Genomic DNA, 24,712 nt, shown 5'->3' on the forward strand with positions numbered 1-24,712 from the left:
GTAGAATGCTGTATGTGTATCATAGTTGTTGTTTGTTTGTTTTCTGTTTAGCCTTGAAGTTAGATCAAAGTGGAGCTTGTACATATATATATTGTATAGACTACTCTCTGTGTTAGTTTATTTTGTGTTTGAGGTAGAGTGTGTTCCCATTTAGCGTTTATGTTACAATATTTTAATGTTAACTATAGCTATATTTCGCAGTGTTGTTACAGATCTAAAGTTTACGCAGATTGAGTGATTACTTATCTGCACTTATTCCAACAAAAACTATGAAGGTTTATAAAGTTTTTGCTTTTTTGTTTTTAGTTTCGCGCTAAGGTACACGAGGGCTATCTACGCTAGCCCTCTCTAATATAGTAGTGTAAGACTAGAGGGAGGGCAGCTAGTCATCATCACCCACCGCCAACTCTTGGGCTCCTCTTTTACCAATTGACCGTCACATTATAACGCCCCCACGACTGAAAGGGCAAGCATGTTTGATGTGACGTGAATTTAAACCCGCGACCCTAGGATTACGAGTCGAGCGTCTTAGCCGCAGGGTCATGGCGGGCTGTTTATAAAGTTTTGTTTGTTTGTTTTGGAATTTCGCACAAAGCTACTCGAGGGCTATCTGTGCTAGCCGTCCCTAATTTAGCAGTGTAAGACTAGGGGAAAGGCAGCTAGTCATCACCACCCACCGCCAACTCTTGGGCTACTCTTTTACCAACGAATAGTGGAATTGACCGTCACATTATACGCCCCCACGGCTGGGAGGGCGAGCATGTTTAGCGCGACGCGGGCGCGAACCCGTGACCCTCGGATTACGAGTTGCACGCCTTACGCGCTTGGCCATGCCAGGCCATTTTATAAAGTTAAAAACAGGGTTTTGATACACATGATGAGCACACAACCGATAGCCATAAAACAAACACAGTTTCTATTCTGATAATTTTGCTCTTAACGAGGGCATATCATATCTAAAGATGCCTATAGATGTACAAAGCTGGTTTTGAGCCACGTTAAATTCAAAGTTTACTGCTGTTGTTTGATGAATAACTAAGATACACTGTATTTCTAATAACTAAATATTCAATCAAGCTAATTATATAGGCCAGTCAGAATTATAAAATAACTTAAGAATTTATGTAGTTTATCTTAGAAACAGAGTAACTCAACGTAATTTCTTCATACAATTCACAAAAATAGAAACAAATGTGGAATAATTAAACTGCTTTGATTCATAATCTCAATAACATCTTAAAAACTTTGACGCTAATGAAATGTTGGTTTAACCTAGGTCCATACAGTAAAATAACAATGCGAAACTAAATAAATATAGATTATATACTGTAACAAATAATATTTGTAGAATTCACTTTGAAGACTGACAGGGGTATATATTTGCTAACAAGAACGTAAAAACTAGTTTTTTACTTCATGTGTTATCACTCATAATTTTGATTTCGCATAACAAATTTGATTTCATTTATTGTGTTTTGTTATACACTTGAAATGCCTGTAATTAATTTTGATTAGTACAGCTGTTATTGCTAATCTGACAACGGATTTCATTCCTATTCTATGATTTTTTTGGTGGCTTTTGGTGTTTTTATGCTATATTATTTTATTTATGTATTTTTTGGTGGTTGTAAAATACGTTTTAAGTTGAAGCTCATATAGACACCATAGGTTTACACTTTAAGATTTTGATTTACTGTGTATTTTAAACCAATATATGTTTAACTATATAAAAATTTCTATTTTACCTCGTTTCAGAATTTAGACAAGAGGAGAAGTACTCCTGTAAAAAAAACATGTAAAAATGGTTGTAATTTTATCGTAAAAGTAATAAAATATAGTAATATTTCAATATCACCTGATTTTCCTGTGCAGATATTGGTCACCTGTTTCAATATTCACCGCCTTGTGCACTTACCATAGATAGTGAAGAGGTAGCATAGACTGGTTTCACTTTCTTGACTAGAACTGGCTGTATAATGAGATTAATTTTTCTAACTGGTTTCATAGTTTTTTGAAGTGTTGGGGGATTGACCTTTTGAGTTTTGTAGAACGTGTTTTATTCAATGACTGTTGTTCCGCTCACACAGCAGCAATGTTAGAGCCTTGTCACTAACTATGCTCTGACACTCCGGTAGGCAACGCATTACAACTTTTAATAGTTGCCCTGTAAGTGGCAAGCTAAGTTTGCCTTTCTAATTCATTGTAACTTCTTTCTGTCTTAACGTTATCTCTCGACATACTTAACCTAAAGTGTTACGTCATTTGAGTCGCACTTAAATGTTATTTGTGCCACTCTAGCAGTTCAAACGTAAGTCTTATTGGTTTTCACCCTAAAAACTCTGTGTGTGTATTTGTGTGTCTTCTTACAGCAAAGTCACATCGGGCTTTGATATCCGCGATGTACAGAGCGTAAATAGCTCATAGTTCTTAACATAAGAACAAATAAAGTTATGTAACTGTTTTGGTCACACATTTTGCATATATTATCAGTTCATTCCGCCAATTCATGAACCTTGACTTTCCACATTTATATTTCTATATTTTACATTTTTCTTGTCGTTAGTTGAACCTAACTATGTAAAGATTACATAATTATATAATGGCTACCACACTGTTTTTAATTTTAAATTTATTTTCAAATCATATATCTTGTAATCCCTCAAACACATATGCTGCTTTATAAGTTATTTCATTTTTCAAATAACAGTAATAAAAAATAGTAAACATTCCCAGTGTAAAAAAGAATACATTTTTGAAATTATCTGTTAACCTAAAATGATGGTAAGTTCAAATAGTATATTGTACAATGGTTGTTAACTGTTTGTATACTTTTTACCTTACACAATAGTATATCTGAATAAATGAAAATGTGTCAATGCTTAAAAATTCTAAAATTATGGATGGCCCTCCAACATCTACATAATAAAAATAGTTTTAACTAAGTTGGAATATTTTCGCCGCAACAGTTTATACCAGCTTAATTACTGTATTTTATATTTTTAAATAAATGTATGGTTTATGGTTACTTCTTCAAATATAATTTGCAAATAAAAAACGGTGTAACATACAAACACTAGTTCTTCTCTCTCTCTCAGCAAATAATTTAAGCAAAATGTTTTAAAACGCCATATTATGATAACAAAATTATTTAGATAGATTATCATTATATAGTAACATGAATTATTTATACGACTTGTCTACTATGCTATTATTTGTTAAACGTGTATTTCCAACCACATCCTGAGCAAACTGTTGCCATAATAGTAACCCTAAAATTAACGGTACCACTCAAAACTTCATTGATTAAACAACAATAACCATGTAATTTCACTAAGCAGTAGAACTTCCAACCAACCACACACAGCATTGAAAATAATAGTTATTAATAGCCTAATATTATAGAGAGTTGTTACTTCTTTCAAATACATTAAAATAAACATCGATCTCGAGCCGGTAGTTAGTATGCGAGAAAGTGAATATGAGGGCTCATGGCTTACCATTTGTTACCGCGCAAACACGTTCCCTTCTACTGGGGACGTGAGTGCATTATAGGAGAGCTGAGCAAAATTACAATTCTGTGTGATAATAGTAACATAAGAGTTGGTGGCAGGTGGTGTTAACTTGCTATCGTCCCTCCAGTCTATCACTTGAAAAGGAGGAATGGTTGTCGTGTAGCTTTGCGTGTGTGTTTTTTTCCTTATAGCAAAGCAACATCGGGATATCTGTTGAGCCCCCAAGGGGAATCGAACCCCTGATTTTAGTGTTGTAAAATCCGTAGACTTACCGCTGAACTTACCACAAAAATCAACAGAATATACAAACAAAATAAATATCTCTAATAAAAATCATATTTTCAAGCTAGCTTCTTTATATAAAAGTTGCAGAGTATGTTAATTTATTTAAAGCATTGTAAAAAGCTGTAAATGCGTTGAAATAGTTGTGACTCACATCGCTTAAAGAAGAGATGTCTTAGTATCAAAATGGCGACTAGAAGTGAAACATGCTGCTTTCGCAAACGTAGTGGAAGCAAAATTTGATTAACATTTGCAGATCAACATAAATGATGGTGGCCTCTATAGGGATATTATATCAAGCGTTATGAGTCCCCACTAGTAAAGAGCGTTTGCAGTTTTATAAAACTTTTTTTATCAATCCACAATATTTCAAACACGAAATAACTATTACAAAATATGATTGCCCGCTTAGTGGATCATGTAAAACATAAAATCAGTTACGATCAGTTTCATTTGCTATAAACCAAAAATCAACTAAAATTTCGAGATTTGACACATTTGGTTGCTTCAAACTAGATTTAATGACTTTTCTCGAGCATTTCACGAATCCAGATACGGATGGCGATGTATTCACCCCATAGAACATGTTAAAGCTTTGTCTCTCTGTTCCAAAAATTACTGTCCTTTTCCTCGTATGTAGATCGGTAATATCACCAACATTAATAACTTTAGACTAGCAACGGCATGGCTAGATAGTTAGGACGCTCGACTCGCAGTCTGAACGTCGGCGATTCAACTGCCAGTCACACTAAACATGCTCACTCTTCCAGCCGTGGGAGCATAATAATGTGACAGTCAATTCCACAATTTATGGTAAAAAGGAGTAGCCCAAGAGTTGCAGATGGGTTGTGATAACTAAATGCCTTCCCTCTAGTCTTACACTGCTAAATTAAAGATAACCGCCGCCAATAGCCCTCTTGTAACTGTTCGCGAAATTCAAAAACAAATAAATAAACTTTAGACTTATTCCAACTTAAAATATTTTGGTCAAGATTGGCGAGTTTTATTTTTATTGATTTTTATTCTTATACACTGATCACTAAATATATCTTATGCTCAAGAGGCTCAAAAAGCATAAGTAGCACAGATTCCTTGAATTCCTATATCGGTTGTAAAACACAAGTACATTAAACTCAGGCATCCTTTAATTATTTTGGCACAAGTGTCTGCAGGTAAAACACCTCTTTAAGAACTTTGGACCTTTTGTGCAATGTTCTATCAACTTGAAATCAAGAAATGTGTAAAAATAATTATTATGTTTCACGAGAAAACATCATGAAGTGATATATACACAAGAACCTAATTTCATTAGAGCCAATTATCAGTTATATATATGTCTTATACACTTATATTTAAAAAAAATACATTTTAAGATATATATATTATGTTTATAGTAATATAAAAGAATATTATGGTTATATAAATATTCTGAGAGAGAAAGTGTTATTGACACTTTCCTCACCAATGTCTGGTGAAGAAAAACTGATTTTAAAGACTTGATCTACCTTTTGTCTGGCGCACTGTCCTAGGCTCTATCACTGTAGGAGAAGAAATAAAAAAGAGATCTGAATATTATTGTAATGAATTCCCGAAGGCTTTTATTCTGTAATACTTTATAAACTACAATTGTATACGATAGGTTTGACAATATCTGTAATAAATCAATGAGGACTATATACTTTGAAATCACTTTGCAACAAAAGGCCTAACAGTGTGGCAACGCCAACGGATGGCCTAAGGGTGTGGTCGACCCTTCCATTTGCGAACTGCTCTAGGTCCAGTTAACCCGACTTGTAGTACTTGGAAGGATCCCTTACTCGGAGTCACAAATGAAAGCCAATGGGGAACGCAGCAGAAAATTGGTGGATAATGCTGAAGAGTTACAACCTCAGAAAACAACATTTGTTTGCGGAAGGATCTTCTGAGAAGAGAGATGGTGACCTCTTTTAATCTTACCAAACAGAAGGCAACGGTAAATTACCATTGTGAATGCCAAGAATAAACATGCAGACATATAAAACAGTTTGTCGACAACAAGTAAATGGACCTCTTTGGCACAAAGAGGAGGATTCTTTCTAAGTCAGACATGTCCTGTGTGACAGAGGAAATTTGACAATCATCCAATGCCTGTCTGCAATCACAAAACAAACACATCAAGATAGCAATCTGGAATGTAAGAACACTATACCAACCTAGAAAGCTAGAAAATGTGAAACAACAAATGAAGAGAATGAGAAGAGACATCCCAGGAATAAATAAAGCCAGATGGACAAATGTAGGAATCATGGACACTGAAAAAATGAAAATGATATACTCTTGAGACAAGAAACATAAGAAAGGAGTAGGGATATTAATAGATGAATAAACAGCAAAAAATCTTTTTGATAATTGGAAATATCTGAAAGAGTTATTCTTGTAAAGATCAAAGGACAATCTCTTAACATCTCTATTATTCAAGTATGTGCACCCACACTAAAAAACTCAGAAAAATAATAAATTGATAAATTTTACCAAGATCTTGATAAATATCAAAATTCATCATTATAACGAGAGACTTAAATCAAAAATTATTTGTGTGCAATATGAGGGTCAATTTAAGGAAACAGAAACAACCAAGACCCCAAAATAAATTAGACTACAACCTGTTGAGAACTAATAAAGAACTAGAAAACCCATATACAATTGCAGTAAAAACAGATTCCAGATTCCAGAAATATTGGAGAATGAAAGCTCCAAATTTGGAAGAGTTAAGGAAGCAGTAGTGAACACAGCAAAAGAAATAATTCCAACTAAAAGGCATGAAACAGACTACAAGTGAATGACAAAAGAGATTTTGATACTTATGGAAAGAATATGAAGTTGCTAAACAATTAATACATCAAAATATGAACAACTGAATAAGACAGTAAAGTGCAAGTGCATTTAAGCAAAAGAAAAATGGCTGAATGATGAAAGCACCTCAATAGAAAAGATTAATTAAACAGGACCATCCATAGTATACAAGGGAATAAAAAAACATCATCATAAAAAATGCTCCTCAAGCACCTGTATTAAAACCAAAGACAGTACTATCATTTTAGAAAAGGAAAAATCCTATGAAGATTGCTAGAATATATAAACGATCTCTTTAAAAGTGAACGAGATCAAAAATCAAATATTGGAAGAAACAAAAAAGGGCTGAAAATTTTCTAACCAGAGATAAGGACAACAGTAGATTAAATGAAAGTGAATAAAGCAATTGGACCAACCGACAAAGCTGTAGAACTGATAAGGAGCGTAAAAGAGATTGGCATTTTCAAATTTACTAGAATGCTAAATGAAATATATGAAAGTGCGGAAATTCTAATAGACCTATGTAATTCAGATTTCATTGCAGTGTACAAGAATCCTCATGCAGTTAAACGTGAGCTACACTGAACTGTAAGTCTAAATTATCATATCACCAAAATAATTTTCAGAATAATCATAATAAGAGCAAGAAAACAGGTAAGACCTAAAATTAGTGAAAAAATTGCAGCTTTGTAGCAGATAAAGGTTCTAGAAGTGAAAGAATAATGCTATGAATACTGTCAGAAAAAGCAGTTCAAGTACAAAAAGATCTTTGTTTGTCTGCTTTATTGGTTATGCAAAAGCTTTTTATATGGTACAATGTGAATAACGTTTTGAAATGTTAAAAATTTTAAACATAGATAGGAATGACCTCCGAATAATCAGAAACTTGCATTGGGAACAAACAGCAGCCGTAAAAACAGAATATCAAATAAGTGAATATATCGAGATACAACAATGGGTTAAACAGATATCTCTTTTCTTACCAAATTTATTCAACCTATACAGCGAAATGATAATCCCTGGTGATATGGCTGGTGAGAAGAATATGAATAATTTAAGATACGCAAATGACACTTCACTAACGGTTGGTAGGAAAAAAGATCTATAGAACATCTTCAATGAACTATAATGGAACGTGTGAGAAAAGGACTGACTACCAATTGCAAGAAGACTGAATGTATAGTGATCATCAAGAAAATGGAAATACCAGAATGAAGATTAAACTTTGAAAACGAAACAATAAAGAGGTAAAAATATTTATAAACATTTTGAAGGCTACATATCGTCAGAAGGTAAACGTGATCACAGAATCATAAGACGAATAGGTATGATAAAAGAAGCATTTCAAAAGATAAAGACCATATTTACCATTAGCATCTGAAGCACGACTGAGAGTTCTCCAGTGATAAGTACATCCAATCCTTCTTTATGGTTCCAAATGTTAGACAATATCACAAAAAAAAAAATAAACACAGCAAGGCAGTAGAGTGTGTTTTCTTTTAGCAAAGCCACAAAGGCTATCTGCTCAGCCCACCGAAGGGAATCGAACCCCTGACTTTAGCGTTGTAAATCCGGAGACATACCACTGTACTAGCGGGAGGCACGATGCAGTAGAAGTTGATTCCTAAGAAGAATACTTAAAATATTATGCAACACACATAGAAGTTAAGAAGTCGTTCCAAAGCAGGCCAAGACAAAACAAATGTTTTGGAAAATCTTAACAAAGAGCCAACGGAATTTTAGGACATACCAGAAAAGAACATACGAAAAAAGAAGAGATTGAAAAAATCATTGTGGCATGAAAAATCCCAGGAAATAAAACTAAAGAAAGTTCTAAACAGATACTGCTATAAAAAATTGCCAAAGAAGTAGGAATTACCACTATAAAAATTATAAGAGCAACGTAATACAGGGATCTTTGTTCTCCCTACCCACATATTGAAACTCTATTTCTGGCATTGTAAGTACTCAGAAATAACGCTGTGCTACTAGGGGTAATACATAAAGTACATGGAAATGTCAGTAAGGTTTTTGCAAATACACAAATTTCTTAACCCTTCATGCTTGTTAAATATTCTTGTTTAACTAAAATGTAGCTAACAAAAAAGAGCTTGTAATAGTACTAGTGAATTAAACCCTGTTTAACAATAATACAATTGTTGAATATTACTCAATTGTGACCAGCAAGTCGCGACTTCTTTAGAAGCAAGAATCACTCTGAGATCTTACAGGCAGTCGATTTAACAATAAAAACTATTCTTGGTTTGAGTCATTCATTGAATATCTACTGGGAATCTTTTTCATAATATATTTCAATTTTTTCAAGGTAACCACAATTTCCAAATTGTGCATGATATTCATGGTAAGTAGGCCATTCGTCTAGCAGAAAAAAAGTAGTGTTTTTGTGCAATGTATAGATCTTGAAGAAACTATGACACTATCGTATAAGGCTGGGGTCGAGGTTAGAAACCTAGAGCTACGAAATGAATAGTTTTTATTTTTGTTATTGTTATTATAAAAAACGTATTAACAAAGAATGCCTACTCTTTTTAAACATTGTAGTCTCTTTCCGTTTCCCTGGTATTGATCTATTTTAACTGGCTAGTTAATAACTTCAGCTTTTACAGGTAGCGAAACATTACATTTCCATGAATTAAAGATAAAATATTTTATTCAATATGCAAAGATGAAAATTTAGAACTACAAGGAATAAAAAATAGTGATTTTTACCTGCATTAAATTAAAATTTAAATATATTACACCTGCATTTCACAGCTTCGTGGGTCGTCTAAATTGTAATAGCATGTGTCTTGGTGCCAATTAACTTAAGAATGCGATCTGCAAAGGTAAGTCATTAAGAACATTTACAGTTTAAATATCAGAAATGCCAAGAAGATAGAACGCTAGACTACTCGTACAGACAAAGATGCCAAAGATGTCAGAGATTATTTTTGTCTAATGATTCCAATTCTAAAATTCCTTCCTTTATAAACGAAGCTTCAGCTGCCGTTCATTTTAAGATTATTATTTTTTAATCAGTCTTTTGCCCGTATACTATATGTGTGTGTGTCTTTTCTTATAGCAAAGCCACATTGGCCTATCTGCCCGTATACTATCTTCCGTTGCTGGTGTCCAGTTTCTCTTGTGATAAAAATCATTTAAGAAAATTTTGTCCGCAACAAATTGTACAAACACCAATAACCTCATAGGTTGAAAGCGTATGCTTATAGTTAAAAATAACGGAAGAGTAGTTTTCATCACGTTTTTCAAGTAACCACCAGTAAAACATTAAAATATTATCTGATGTACAATTTGAAAGTTGCAATACTTATAAAACCTAGTTATATAACTCTGCACAGAAAGAATATGCTTTTCAAATATTATATACAACATAATCTAAATTAATATGTAAAATTTAGATGATTTTTACTACAAACAGTAGTGCTCCAATCACTTAAGTTTCAAATATAGCTATGACATTCTATACAACAACCTTGTAATACTGATATGTCATTGTGTCTGTTCTGACATCATTCCTGCTGTAAAATCTGTGATATCAGAAAACCCAGGTACCAACAAGAATAACACATCCTTGTCATTCATTATATATTTATAACTACCCTAAATGTAAATCTCATGTTATAAACGTTATTTCTATTTTATATCATTAAGATAAATTCATTTAACAGGGAGTGTTTGATAGCAATCAAAAGTTTAAAAATTGTTCCAAAAATATAAATTAAATGAAACTTTCAGTCCATCTTCTAAGTATGAAAAAGAAAACAAAAACTTATCAACACATGTAAAGCCATTAAACAAACGGTTTGCACAAAACCTTGCTATTAGTGCAGTCTACCTACAAGATCAGAATACACTTACCGTTAGCCAACATATTTTGAAAGGTTGCAGATTAATATCATGTGAATACTTTCATAAGTGCAAGAAAAATAATTATTTTATCATCTTTACAAGTTACATTACAAGATATAGCTGTTGTAGTAGCCCAGATTCATCTTTCCTTTTACAATCGGCTCGGCATGACCACGTGGTTAGTGTGCTCGACTCGTATTCTGAGTTTCACGGGTTCGAATCCCCGTCACATCAAACATACTCGCCCTTTCAGCAGTGGAGACATTATAATTTGACGATCAATCTCATTATCCGTTTGTAAAAAAGTAGCTCAAGAGTTTGCGTTGGGTGATGATGACTAGCTGCCTTCCCTCTGGCCTTACACTGCAAAAGTTGGAATGGCTAGCGCAGATAGCCTTTGTGTAGCTTCGCACAAAATTCCAAACAAACCTTTTACAATATTAAAACTTTGACAATTTAGTTAGAATTTCAAGTGTAGTTATAAGATTGGGAATTATATTAATAAATAATTGTAATTATCGTTCATACATTATTAGAAGACGCTGGTGTTGTAGTATAAACCTAACAATGGAATTAAAGCATTTTGTTTCTTGCGTATAATAGAACCCCAGATTTTATTGTAGTAATCATGTAAACTTACGGCCGAACTCACAAGGATAAATACAATCTTTTATTTATTAGAGTTAGGTGAATGATGTTTTGAAAATTCGTTTTTGTTAATCGTATAACGAATTTTCGTGTTATCTTACTTCAATAATTTTTTCTTATCTTTTTAAACAGGACAAACTTCCCTTATAAGTAAAACTTCTTTTTACAGCCAATAAAGGTCTTAATATTACTTGTTTAGGTAAAAGGAGTTCCACGTGTAAAACATACTTCTTGTGCATTTTTCAAGTACAATAATATGAAAATAAACTTTTTGATAAAATGTTTGCAAAATACTTAGGATATTGTCTTGCTGGTTTTAATGAAAAATTGTTTGTTTATTTTTAAACGCTCTAAAAAGCGTATATTTTAAAGCAAATTTATTGTGAATTTTATTTTGTTTGAAGTTAAGTACATAACTACACAATGGGCTATCTGTGCTCTGCCTTGCACAAATATCGAAAACCAGTTTCTAGCGTTATAAGTTCGTAGACATACCACTGTGTCACTGGGGCAAAGTATTGCGAAACCAAAACTTTTAATATTTAAACCTTCATTTGTTATGAACATTTTGACAATCTACTATTTTAGTATACTTCTAAAAAAATTGAAGTTGATACATAATTTTCGAAACGAGAAACTGTCATTCGAAATTCTTAAATGTAGAAGGTTATTACTGCTGCTTTCCAATATATTTTATATTAAGCATTACTTTACACTGGATTTAAAAATTCCAGAGTTAAGTGTTGTTTTTAAATGTGTCTATGTTTTTATATCACTAGAAATTTGTTTGTTTGAATCACACAGCTTTACAATAGACTATCACCCTGTTTCTATGTAGGAGATTCTCTAATAAAGTACATCATTATTCTTGCACACGGAGCGTAACTTTGTAGTGGTTTTTGCTTTTATTTTTATCGTGTTATGCATGTCTGTTTGTAATTATTTCACGTCCCTCCCTTTAATTTAGTGCTTCCATTTTGTGAGTTTATTGGAAACGTATCATTGCTAGAAATATTGTACCCCGGTGAAACGACGGTAAGTCTCAAGACTTGTAACGTTAAAAATTGGATTTCGATACCAGTAACATTTACAGAAAAGAAAGCCCATTGTGTATATTTCTGATTAAATACAAACAAACAGAAAGCTACAAATCGAGGGTTGATACAATTTATTTTCACCTTGCAGTTACAAACCATGAAATAATATGTATTTATTTCTAGTTTAAGCACAAAGCTACACAATGAGTTATCTTTGCCATGTTCACCACAGGTATCGAAATTCGGTTTATAATGTTGTAAGTCTGCAGATATGCTACTGTTTCAGTAACAACATATCTGCGCGCGTACATCTCCGAGCGAAACTGAATATCTAATTTATTTCACACTATGTCATTTTCTGTGAGATACATTTCAATAAAATTTGTCCCCCGCTGGTATAGCGGTAACTCTACAGATTTATAACGCTAAAATCAGTGGTTAGATTCCCCTCGGTGGACTCAGCAGAGAGCCCGTTGTGACTTTACTATAAGAAAACACAAACACACACTCAATAAATTATTTATTCTTTGAAATGGTCCTCCATGAGCCTGCTAAATCCCTATTACTTATGTTAAAATTAATAATTTCAGATATAAGACTTCAACTGTTTTGACTAAATTTTACAGTAAATCTGGAAAATGATTTGAAGAAAATAAAGAAAATCTGCTAAGTAATTTCAACATTTGTTTTGCAGTTTATATTTACACAACAAAAAAAGAGAGACAGAGACACGAAAATGTTTACAAACATATCTGTGCAAGCTTTATAGTCCTACCGTAGGTACAGCGGTAAGTCTATGGATTTACAACACGAAAATCAGGGGCTTGATTCACCTTGGTGGACACAGCCAGATACCCTGATGTGGCTTTGTTATAAGAAAAAAAACACATACACACAAGCTTTATAAATAATACTAAACGCTCTCAGGTTTTACTTTTGTTGTCGTTAGATTATTAAAATCGATATATTTTGACTGCCAAAAATATCGAATTTACATGTTTCTCAATACTCTAAAATAATAAGTGTTTAAATAAAAACTTTGAAACTTGATTTAGTAACATTGGACAGTCACAATAATAAACTGATTTTTAAAATGTTTTTATAAGCTTTGAGACAACAAAGATTACTTTCCAATTCGAACAAAATAATTTCATTTTTCAACCAAGTAACAAAGTATACGCAGAAGAAATATGGAAGCGGATACGTGACATAACTACAGGATTGGAAATAATTCTTAAAATGATGAGAATAAAGAAAAGGGGGATGTAAAAATACATACTGCGGGAATGTCACCATTTATTGTGTGAAAATGAACTGCGCCAAACTAGATTCATTATTTTATAGTTTTACCCTGATTGGTTTTCAACAATAATGTAAAAGCTACGTATATATAGAACTGTAAGCTACACATTAACATGCAGTACACTCGATGGTCGCCTAGTTGTTTGAACTACAATGCACAGAAGAGGTAAATACTTAACCAAAAAGTTGAAATGGGCATTAAGCCAGAAACACTGTGATGATCAAACCTGTGATCTTCCCAGATGAATGTTTGTCGGTGGAGAGATAAACTGTTTCATAATAAATGTACAACATGTACAGTGAACTATTGTGTTGGTGATCTCACATAAACGATGGCACCTTGACTGTTATCAACCACAGACTGTTTATGAAACATCATACTATTCCTTCAGGAATATGATGATTAAGAAAGGGATCCCAAACACACAGAATATGTGGTTAAAACTATATTTTGAAGGTAAAGTGGCCTAAGAAACATACAGAACCATAGTTTGGCTTGTAAAGCCCAATACAAGCATTCTTGACACTGTATGGACTTATTTAGAAACATGCCTGAATTGTTATTAGTAATATAGAACTCTACGGCAGCATGAAACCAAGGAGTAATCTTTTGTGTAAATCAAACAACTCACATGTAAAATATTAATGCAGTATTCATTTTTTCACTTTTTTATTGCGTGTTCTATTATATTGTTTGAAGCATCAATAAATTTGCCACCTGCTTGCACTCTATTGGTTTTCTGACCCAGGTCTTAAGGCCCGTAAATGAGAGTTGCTTAATTTACCATCACAATAACCTAAATGACAAAAATTATGACAATAATGCTAGTCATTGCATTAGCAAACAGTAATGGTCGCTTTGAATATTTTTTTATTTCATCAGCAACTATATGAGCATAATTTTCTATCTTAATAAAATGTTATGTTTGTAATCACAATACTCTTAAGACAGTCCGATCGATGAATGTGTATTATTATACGTAAGTATATAACTTTTGTAATGTCTAACAGGACATTCTGAGTTATACTAACCGAACTTGTTTTAATACTGCAGTTTAGCATATGTTAGCATTCTTAGATACACAAATACGTGCTTTTAAAATAAGTATGAGTATAGGCCAGTAATAGTTAATAGGATGAAATCTAAGTTTATCATAACAGTATTTGTTTGTAAATACATAAAGTAGAAATGTGACACCAAAAACATTCGTTACAACCTACTTTAATCTAAATGGAAAAACTAAAAGTAAAAGCCAAAAAAGAGCTCTAAAAGCCAGAAGAGACGTATAAAGAGCTACTTTTATCTTTTTTGTTAGAACTGCATATTCTCAACAACCAAAGTCACATATCTACTCCAGAAATAATGAAATATAAAATACTCCTCCTTATCAAACAGTATTTTCTCTCAGACATTATATGTTTATTTTCCTCGCGAAGCGAACAAAATAAGACTTTCACATAACCTAACTTGGACATCTTACGATCATCATAAGTTCTTATATTTGAACATGAATTGGCTAGAATGTATCGTCTTTCCTCACGTGTCTATATCACACGTCTTCTACAGTGTAAGCACCTGTGCCATGAAACTTCGTTAGATTCGCTGTACTCTTTCTTTGTGTGTGTTCTATGAAATCTCGTTCGTAGCAGATCTCTAGATCACATCACGCTAAGATTTAGATTTAGTTTGTGACAGGAGAAAGATAAAGCATGTGTTGTTTCAAAACGGACGTGGAGGGTAGATAAGATCGATTGTACGTTCAGAACTTGGTTGACAGCCGTGTTTGATAGTATCTTACATGTGGGCAAAGAAGCACTTTGCCTTAATTTGTATGCGCCCAATGGGAAAAATACGTGGATTGTACAACACTACCATTTCATCTCGTGTAATAGAACTCAGTCTAAACATTCCTTTGTCTCTATAAAAAAAAAAAATGAAATAGAGAATATATCAAGACAATTGCAGCTGATGTTTCTCTCAGTGTTATTTATATTAAGTTCTTTTATTTCAAGAAATGAATATGGTTTATATAACTATAACTACTATTTTGTAAATTTGGATGCAGAAGAATGAAAGACAATGGGTTCATTACTGGAGAGACTACCTTCAAGATGAGACACAAAACCATTTCATAGCTAACCTCCTTTTGCACTGGCAAGCATGGTGAATCATGTACCATACATGTATTAAAAGTACACGCTTGATATTGTACTGATAGTTCATCATAAAATCTACCTAAAGAGATCAGAAAAATATTGTTTTGTCTTAACATAAATGAAATCTTTGCATTCTACCTCTGAGAAAACTTGTAAAGTTATAAATAACAATAAAATATTATATTCATTACTTTGTCTTTTACAAACAAATTAATATTATTTATAATAATGCCAATTATCCATAATTAATAAAAATACAATTTAAATTTGTTAGTTCCTAAACGTAGTGTTTATACTTTGCATGTGTTTATTCAACTTGTAATTATTTTATTTGGTGCATTTTTATGGAAATATAATGTTTCTGAATTTTAAATATTTGATTTGAGAGAATAATTGTAATAAATTATTCAAACATTCTCAGCTGCAGTAACCTAGGGCAATTTTTTCTTTGAATGAATTTCATTGTGCCAAGTCTACTATGAGCTAACGAGAAATACATTCTTCAAATCGTAAAAATCAAACATGTCAACATGTCTTAAGAACTTTTTAACAATGGGAGATTATTTAATTAAGGACTAAAGACAGGTCTTCTTTACGTACCTTTATAATAAATTCAATAAAGCTTTGTTTTTTTATAACTTTTGATCCTTTTCAAGTCACCTAAAGATAAAAATGTCATTAAAATGTTTCTGAAAATAGATTCTAAAATACTAGATTGTATTTAATGCGTGTTTTTCTTGTGGCCCAGCAGGTGGTAAGGGTGCTCAATTCGTAATTTAAGGCTTATGAGTTTGAATCTCCTTCCTATCAAACATATTTGCCCTTAATTTCGCGAGGGCGTTATAATTTCCGGTCAATTTCACTCTTCATTGGTAAAAGAATAGCCCAAGAGTTGACGGTGGATGGTGATGACTAGCGGCTTTTGTTTTTGTCTTACACTGCTAAGTTAGGGATGGCTAACGCAAATAACTTATATGTTGATAGTCTGGTGTAGCTTTGCTACAAGAAACACTCACTCATTCACCCTCCATGTAACTTTGCAACAAATTATAAAACAATATATTCTGCGAATATGTAGTATAAAAATTAATTAATTATTCATAAGGCATACCTGTAATAATTCTTTAAAATGTTGGATGTGTCTTTTTCTTATATATAATTATAATATTTGAGTGTGGTATTAGTGTGGAGAGAATTATTTAATATAATCATAATTAAAGTCATGAAGTGAGATTTGTCAGATTAAATTAGGCTTAAAGATAGAAAGGGTTTTTATTACAATCTCTCTTAAATTTCTTTAAAATAATCTGACTAAAAGACAAACATTTAGTTTTTTTATAGAATCTGACTTAAAGAGAAGAATCAAAGGAGTTTAATTTAAAGGCAGAGAGTGGGTTTTTGCTTAATATAATCTAACCAAAACACAGAGATTTAGTTTTTTTTATAGAATCTGACATAAAGACAAGAATTGTTTTCTCAAAAGCAGTATTTTATAGAAGCAGAATATTTAAGACCCTGAATTATTTAAAGATTATATATTTTAGGTTGTCTATATGCTTTTGTAAAACGTTTTCAACGCAGCAGAAAACTTTTGTAAAATATTGCCTTTCTGATTTTTTTATAAAATACTTTTTTACCTTAATGAAAGTAAGCTGTTAATAATTTAAAACAGTGTATATTATTTAAAGCCTGAAATAAGATAAAGAATAGATTACTGTTATTGTACAGAAGATAACAAGATAACTTACAAAAAATATAATAAGATGAAATGGAAGACTCCATGTCACTTTGTTGAGTTCAAACTATTTTTATTTGAGTTAGATTTTGTATTTCAGAAATATAAATTGGACTTTTTTTAACCAGTTCTTGTATTTATCTTCCTTTCTGGTGAAATTATGTTCACAGAAGAAAATAAAGTGATAATTTTCTATACTACAAAACTGTATTATTATTATAAGTTTAGCCATAAAAAATAAATGCTGGAACATTTTTGTTGTTTATAAAGTTCCTGTTGTTAAGCGATGAAAATATTGCTATTTGGTGTAATAAAATATGATAATTTAACTCTTACCTCCTTTTACCCTTACGTCTCTACTTCCCACTATTCCAACACTATTTTTTGCTTCACATTTGTAAACAGTATCGTGGATTTCCTTTAAATATTCGTTAGCTCGGAAAGGCAGAAATATAAGGGAACCATCTCTTTGGACTTTCATGACATTTGCAACTGAAGACACTGGTCGACCATCTCGTAATATCCACGTCACTTCCGGCATTGGGTGGCCAATCGCATTGCATCTTATCACTGTTCCTGTATTGTTTAAAAAAATTTCTTCGTCTGGTGGTTCAACTACAAACCGTGGTCCTTGTAAATCCGTTTTGGATCTCTTCAGATCTTGTCCTACAGCTGGTGGCGAAGAAGAAAAATAACATCTACTTTTACATCCACTCACATTCATCAGAAATTTTAGATCATAATTACTGAATTATCGTGTGATCAGTAAATAGTGCTCAGTTGTAATAGATATTATAATTTATAAGTTACTAGCAGCACTTAAACGTGAATTTTTTGTGTATAAGCTTTATAATTTAGCAATTAGAATAAAACAATTTCTGGGATTTTTTTATTTAATCGGAGCTCTGCACAGCTGGTCAATCAGCGTTTCTAAAGTAAACTAAACGAAATACGAAACAGGATAGAACAAATCATTACCTAGATAACAGTTACTCCTAATTTACTACTGACGATGCAACACACATCTTATAAGCACATCTTTTATGAAAGTATATCCCTTTACTTACATATAAAAAAGTCACATTCCTTACTTAATGTATAATATATAAAAGTTCTTCTACAATGCAAGTCACATAAACATGAAAAATTTTCCACCGTTTTCCCGGTTTTATAATTTCTATAATATGTTTTTATTGTAAATTTTGAAAACACAAAAAAGATAAAGTAAGTAAGCTATAAAAACACAGATTGTGTTACGTTTTAGTATCTTTATCGTTTTAATTACAATTTAAAATTGCCAGTTTCATAATAACAATCTTATTAAATAAGGAAGTATTTAACGTTACAAAAACACACATATTTTGAAAAAACATTTACATTTTTCTACAAACTATATGTTATCGGTTAAACAAGTTATCCTTGCTATTATTTCTTCCCTCAATAAAAACAATCTTATATCATTTCATTGGAAATTATTTCTTTCTAATTATTATAAACACAGTTAAAAATCGATATTTATACCCCGCAAACCCCAATAGTACCAATATTTGAACTTTAATACATGTAGAAGCATTTCTTTTTCACTTTAACTGTATCTAATTTCAATAATTTTATTACATAACTTATCACTTTTATTAATTTTATCTCTTCTACCTTCAGTACTCATTCTTTCAGCGAAACACTGCAAATCCTCTTCAGTACATAACATATATTAAGTAAAATAAGATCGGCTGTACCTTTAACTGATTTTACTTATTGGTTCCAAGACGACTTGGCAGAAGCAGCTGGTAGCCGCTAACTGCTGTGTATTTATGTTGTTTTTTTACATAACTCTTTCCAGTAACTTTAACAAATAACTCGTTCGCAACTTAGATGTATAACTTTTTTTTCAACGAACTTAATTTTTTTTCCTGACAGTTATTTTACTTTCCTAATGCAAATGATTCTTAAAACTAATGATATCTTACATATATTTTAACATTTACACACTCCATTCCTTTTGTCTTCATTACAACTACAAATGCAAATATATATTTTAATATTCATATTTTCATTCCATGCATTATAAAATTTTTATTCTTTTAATAACAAAATTCTTAGTAGCACAAAATTCAGAACATTAGAATATTAAATAACTTTAATGGGAAAAAATAATATCACGTGGCATTAGGACAAGCTCTCGTTTCGTTCTCAATAATTTAACTTTTATTCCGCGTATTGTGCTACATTTTGTGTACAACAGTAAACGTTAATACTTCTCTTCAATTAAATTTTATTTGTTTGCTTGAACTTAAGCACAAAGCGACACAATGAGCTAGTTGTGCTAATTAGCCAAGCCTTTAGTATAGAAATTGTTTACAAGCCACATAGACCCAAATATAACACACAATCACGTATTAAGTTATTTACTTCTTGCCTCGTCTTCATCAGTATTTAACAAAAACGTTATAAAGTGACGGTAAATCCCAATATACGTTGGTAAAAGAGTAGCTCAAGAGTTGGTGGTGAGTGGTGATGACTAGCTGCCTTCTCTCTAGTCTGTTTTTTTTTTTTTTTTTGCACAAAGCTACTCGAGGGCTATCTGTGCTAGCCGTACCTAATTTAGCAGTGTAAGACCAGATGGAAGTAAGCTAGTCATCACCACCCACCGCCATCTCTTGGGCTACTCTTTTACCAACGAATAGTGAGATTGACCGCCACATTATAACGCCCCCACGGCTGAAAGAGCGAGCATGTTTGGCGCGACAGGGATGCAAACCCGCGACTCTCGTATTACAAGTCGCACGCCTGAACACGCTTGTCCATGCCGGGCCAACCTCTCTCTACTCATTTACTGCTAAATTAGGGATGGCTAGCGCAGATAGCCCTTGTATAACTTTGTGTAAAATTCAAACCAAAACCAATTTAACATAATTAATAGTACTTTTCACGCAGCTAGTTTCTAATGCTATAGCAATAATCATCACTATACTAAGTGTTACATGAATCTTTAAAACAGATTCCTAAGGTTAAAAGTAATTGACTGGCAGTTCACTTCAAACTTTCATTAACATTATTTTTAAACGTTACATTTTTCTCTACTGTACGAACTAAAGTAACTACGTAACACAACTAATCTTCATATTAAAGATATAACGATTATTCAATATCTTGGTTCTAATTCTATGCATGAATGTAGAGAGCAAAAATCGCGATACGGGTACTGATTCAGAATAGTCCATTCTGTTCTGTTTTTATTGGTATTCGGTCTGATTAACTTTAACAAGAATAATTCAGGTGTTGTATTTTGTCTACTTCAGATAAATTCTATTAGTTACTCAAAGAAAATCATTCTAATTAGTTCCTGTTTTTAAAGATATTAAATACGGCATTTACATGATGTTACTCTTCTCTTATTCTCCCTTTTTTCTTTGACATAAATTACAGTGTGGACCAAATATAGCGATACAGATTGTTTCATTACCCTAATGGCGCGGCATGGTCAGATGGTTAAGGCACTCGAATCATAATCCGAAGGTCGCGAGTTCAAATCCCTGTTGCGCTAAACATTCTTGCCCTTTCAGCCGTGGGGGAGTTATAATGTAACGATCAATCCCACTATGCGTTGGTAAAAGAATAACCCTAGAGTTGGTGGCAGGTAGTGGTAATGACTACCTGCCTTTCCTTTAGCATTACCCTACTAAAGTAGGGACGGCGAGCACAGATAGTCCTAGAGCAGCTTTGCGCGAAATTCAAACCAAACCATAACTCTGATATATATCATGCGGGCTACACGTACGACTGCCGGTACTAAAATCATTTGATAATTAATGTGCACAACATAATAGTTGCTCTTTTCATAACTACTATTATAATTTTCTAAAATATTTCATTAGATGATGCTTGGGTTTTATAAATAATTTACTTATAATTAGTTTCAGATATTTAAAATTGATGAAAATATTTTTTCCACATTGTGTTTATTTTATTATCGTTGTATCTAACAATCCCTTAATATAAAACTTGATAATTACTTAAATTGTTTTATTTTGATTACCATAAAACTGGACAAATTTTTAAATTTAATAACATCCACGAGCAGAGAAAATAACACAAGAACAATGACATATGAAAAACTCATAGATAAATCTTTTTTAAAGGATTGTATTTCTTGTAGCTGAGGGCTTGAATAATAAGGAAGATATTTTAAATTCAATACGATATCAATAGATATAAATTCATAACTATTCCTTCATGAAATATCTTAACAAATATGGTTTAAATAAAGAACATAAACTATACCTATACCAAAGTTTACCTATAATAATAAAATTCATCCAATATCTCTTCAAGTAAAACGGTCAAGGCAGAGCCTATTGGTTAACATGCTCAGACTGAATCCGAAAGTTTGTGGTTGATGACCTGATGCCACAAAAAAGTCTCTCAACACTTTAGAATTTTGAATTCGCTATAAAAATGAGGTCGAGTCACGCTATTTGGTCAAACAAGAGTAGTTAAAAAATCATCGGAAAGTGCTGCTGACCAGATGCTTTCCTCTAGTCTATCATTTCAAAATTAAGGACAGTTATGCGCAAGTTGTCCTTGTGTAACTTTGAGCGAAAATTCTAAATACAAACAAAGTCTCGAATTCATACACGTTCGTATTGTCTTAACTTTACTTCGGTATAAAATATTTTTAATTTTTAATGCAATACAATTTTATTCCAAGTCGAAGAAATGTTGTTATTTTGCAACAGATAGAATTATGTGTTTAAAAATAAGTCAATTTACTTGCGAAGCATTAAATCTAAAACTTGATTTTTAGCGTTATGATCCTTCAGACTTACCAATGAGTCGGTGGGGGCATGTATAATTTGGTTGAATGGTTCATTTAAGGTGAGCAAGGATCAATGTTTATAGTTCGTGTAAGAGTCGAATTCATTTATTTAGACCGAATATGATTTTATTGTTTTACATGAGACCTTAATAATGCTAATCCTCTGAGTGCAAAATCTATATTTATGATTTGCAAAAGAGAGATTAAATTTAAATCTGACCTGTTAGTTTTTAAATGTGTCTAGCAAATTTTTTAGAATTAAAAGAAACACAAAAAAGGTTATATTATTCATATAATTTGAATCAAAGTTACAAAAAAGTGGCAACTGAAACCATAATTAAAGCATTAAGAATTTTTTCTTCAAACTTCAAATTTATACCTATAATATTTTTTACCAACGACTTGAATGATATTCATAACTTTAAGGTGACCCGTAGCATGAGATAACAATTATGGCATCAAGTTTCTATAGAAAAAATGTATCTTAAAATAACATTCCTAAATTAATTGTAAGATTCACATAAAGCAATAAATTTTAAACGTCAAATTTTAAACTGAGGTGTTGTTATTCGTCTAGTTTTATAAAGCTTACGCTATGAAATTCTTAGTGAACCTTATGTTGCTCCGATGGTTCAATGGTAAATCTGATAGTTTATAACGCTAACGATCGGGTTTTAATGTCCGTGGTGGGCAGATTATAGTTAGCTCATCGGTTAGGATTGCGCATAAAATAACAAATATAAAAAGCCACTTTACTGTCAAATGAGCACGCATTCTCCCATGTACAAACACATTGTTGAATATGACCTGGATATAAATGTTCGTTATGATCGTTACAAAAAGAAGATGTTGATATTTATTATAAAGAAAATTTAACTTGAAAAATGACAGAAGTTAACTCGCCTATTTCTGCGATTTAAATAACTCATTTTAAAGGAAATTATATTTAGAGAGATCAGTATTATCCCCCAATTAACTATTTTAAAACTTTATACATGATCGATAATTAATGCGGTACTTCTTAAAAACAAATATTGTGAGGCCCATCATTACCTAACGTTTGATGGTTTATGCCATTACTTTACAACGTTTTCAATATTTTCGTATATACCAAACGCTATGGCACTTTTTGTTAATGCGTTCTTCAAATACTCGTTTTCAATGTTTTTCTCTAAAGTTTTCTAAGCCCAGAGATTTACTTAAAGAAGTCAAGCAGTTTTAAAATCTTTATTTTATATTTTATAAATAAATTTTAAACATATTCTCCATGTATTCAGAAAAGCCCACTTACCGTACATCCAAATCAAAGAAATATCCAAAAGTAAACCTAAGAACTTTCCAAAAGATATCATGAGTTCTAATGGACAATAATATTTTCAAATCCAAAATTTATGCTTTATATTTTTAACGTTTCACTGTAGTGCCTTTCTGAAAACCGTAAAAGTACCATTACAACGCCTCTTGGAGAATGCTGTCATGTTAATACGCGTTTCAGGTTTGTTTATTCCGCTAACCTGGCTTCAGATACTAGCAAGCACGCCATCCAAGTAACACTGGTTTCTTCGTGTTCATCAGGTTCGTTTAAAACACCGCGCAAGGAAGTTTTGCATGCGCTAACAAACAAGAGGCATGAAATAGAATACAAACTGCACAAATGCAAGAGGTACGTTAGAAATTAGCTTCTCAGGAGTGAGGAAAAGGAAGGCGGACTGGTCGATTCTTGCTGTGGATCACGAGGCCGCGCTTGAACTTCGATACTTTCATTTTGGTCCACGTATTGGACGGGTTTCACTCGGTACATTCTTGCGGGGATTGCATGCAAAGCAGCAATTCAATACTGGAGCAAAGTAAAACTTTCATTGCATTAGCTGATAGGAATGTGTAATATATATATATATATATACACATATATACACGGAGTATGATACCTCAATATCGATTTATTGGAAGTCCTAGCTTTTCCAGGATACGAATTGTTTAATTTTAGAGAATATATAGAATACATATTCTTATTAAACAATGCTCTCATTTAATTGTTATAGATATTCACTAAACATGAATATTTCAAATATTTATCATACTACTGTTTGAGGGCAAAATAGAAAAATTAGAACAATGGTTTCAAGTAATTGTAAGGAATCATAGATATGTTTTTACAGTTTCATAACTGTAAATCAGAGGTTTGACTCTCTACTGTAGACATAATGCAGATAGCATATTGTATAATTTTGTGCTAAAAAACATCATAGCCATAACAATTTTAGAAATGCTAGAAACTAGATAAATACTACGGCAATAAAGTTTCTATATCTGAGTTGCATTTTGTCTCTTATAGGAACATCTATAGCTAGCATTTATGGGCGTTCTTTGGTGGATTTTTCGGTATTTTATACTAAATCGGTTAACCAGTACCTTTTTCTTTATTTCTTAATTAATAATAAGAAACGTGTTCATTAATAGATGAGCTAATAAGAAAAGGTTAACGCTAGATTTAATACTGTTGTAATGATAACTTAGTGTC

General features: G+C 32.1%; 1 protein-coding gene across 10 annotated transcripts in view; it reads right to left on the reverse strand.

Annotated features, from left to right (window-relative positions):
* Positions 1 to 24,712, reverse strand: part of LOC143252838 (cell adhesion molecule Dscam1-like) — a 240,897-nt gene that overhangs the window by 118,750 nt on the left and 97,435 nt on the right. For 4 of the 10 annotated variants that reach the window (XM_076505595.1, XM_076505594.1, XM_076505592.1 and 1 more), the window contains exons 1-2: positions 23,483 to 23,830; positions 17,712 to 18,047 (exon numbers count right to left, since the gene is read on the reverse strand). In XM_076505595.1, coding sequence (XP_076361710.1) covers positions 17,712 to 18,047; positions 23,483 to 23,543 — 397 coding nt within the window. In that variant the 5' untranslated portion in view covers positions 23,544 to 23,830. Of the gene's footprint in view, positions 1 to 17,711; positions 18,048 to 23,482; positions 23,832 to 24,712 lie in introns of those variants that run through there. The other 6 variants (XM_076505600.1, XM_076505598.1, XM_076505599.1 and 3 more) reach the window with 2 other exon arrangements.

Source organism: Tachypleus tridentatus, chromosome 6, assembly GCF_004210375.1.
Source record: "Tachypleus tridentatus isolate NWPU-2018 chromosome 6, ASM421037v1, whole genome shotgun sequence".
NCBI lineage: Eukaryota > Metazoa > Arthropoda > Merostomata > Xiphosura > Limulidae > Tachypleus > Tachypleus tridentatus.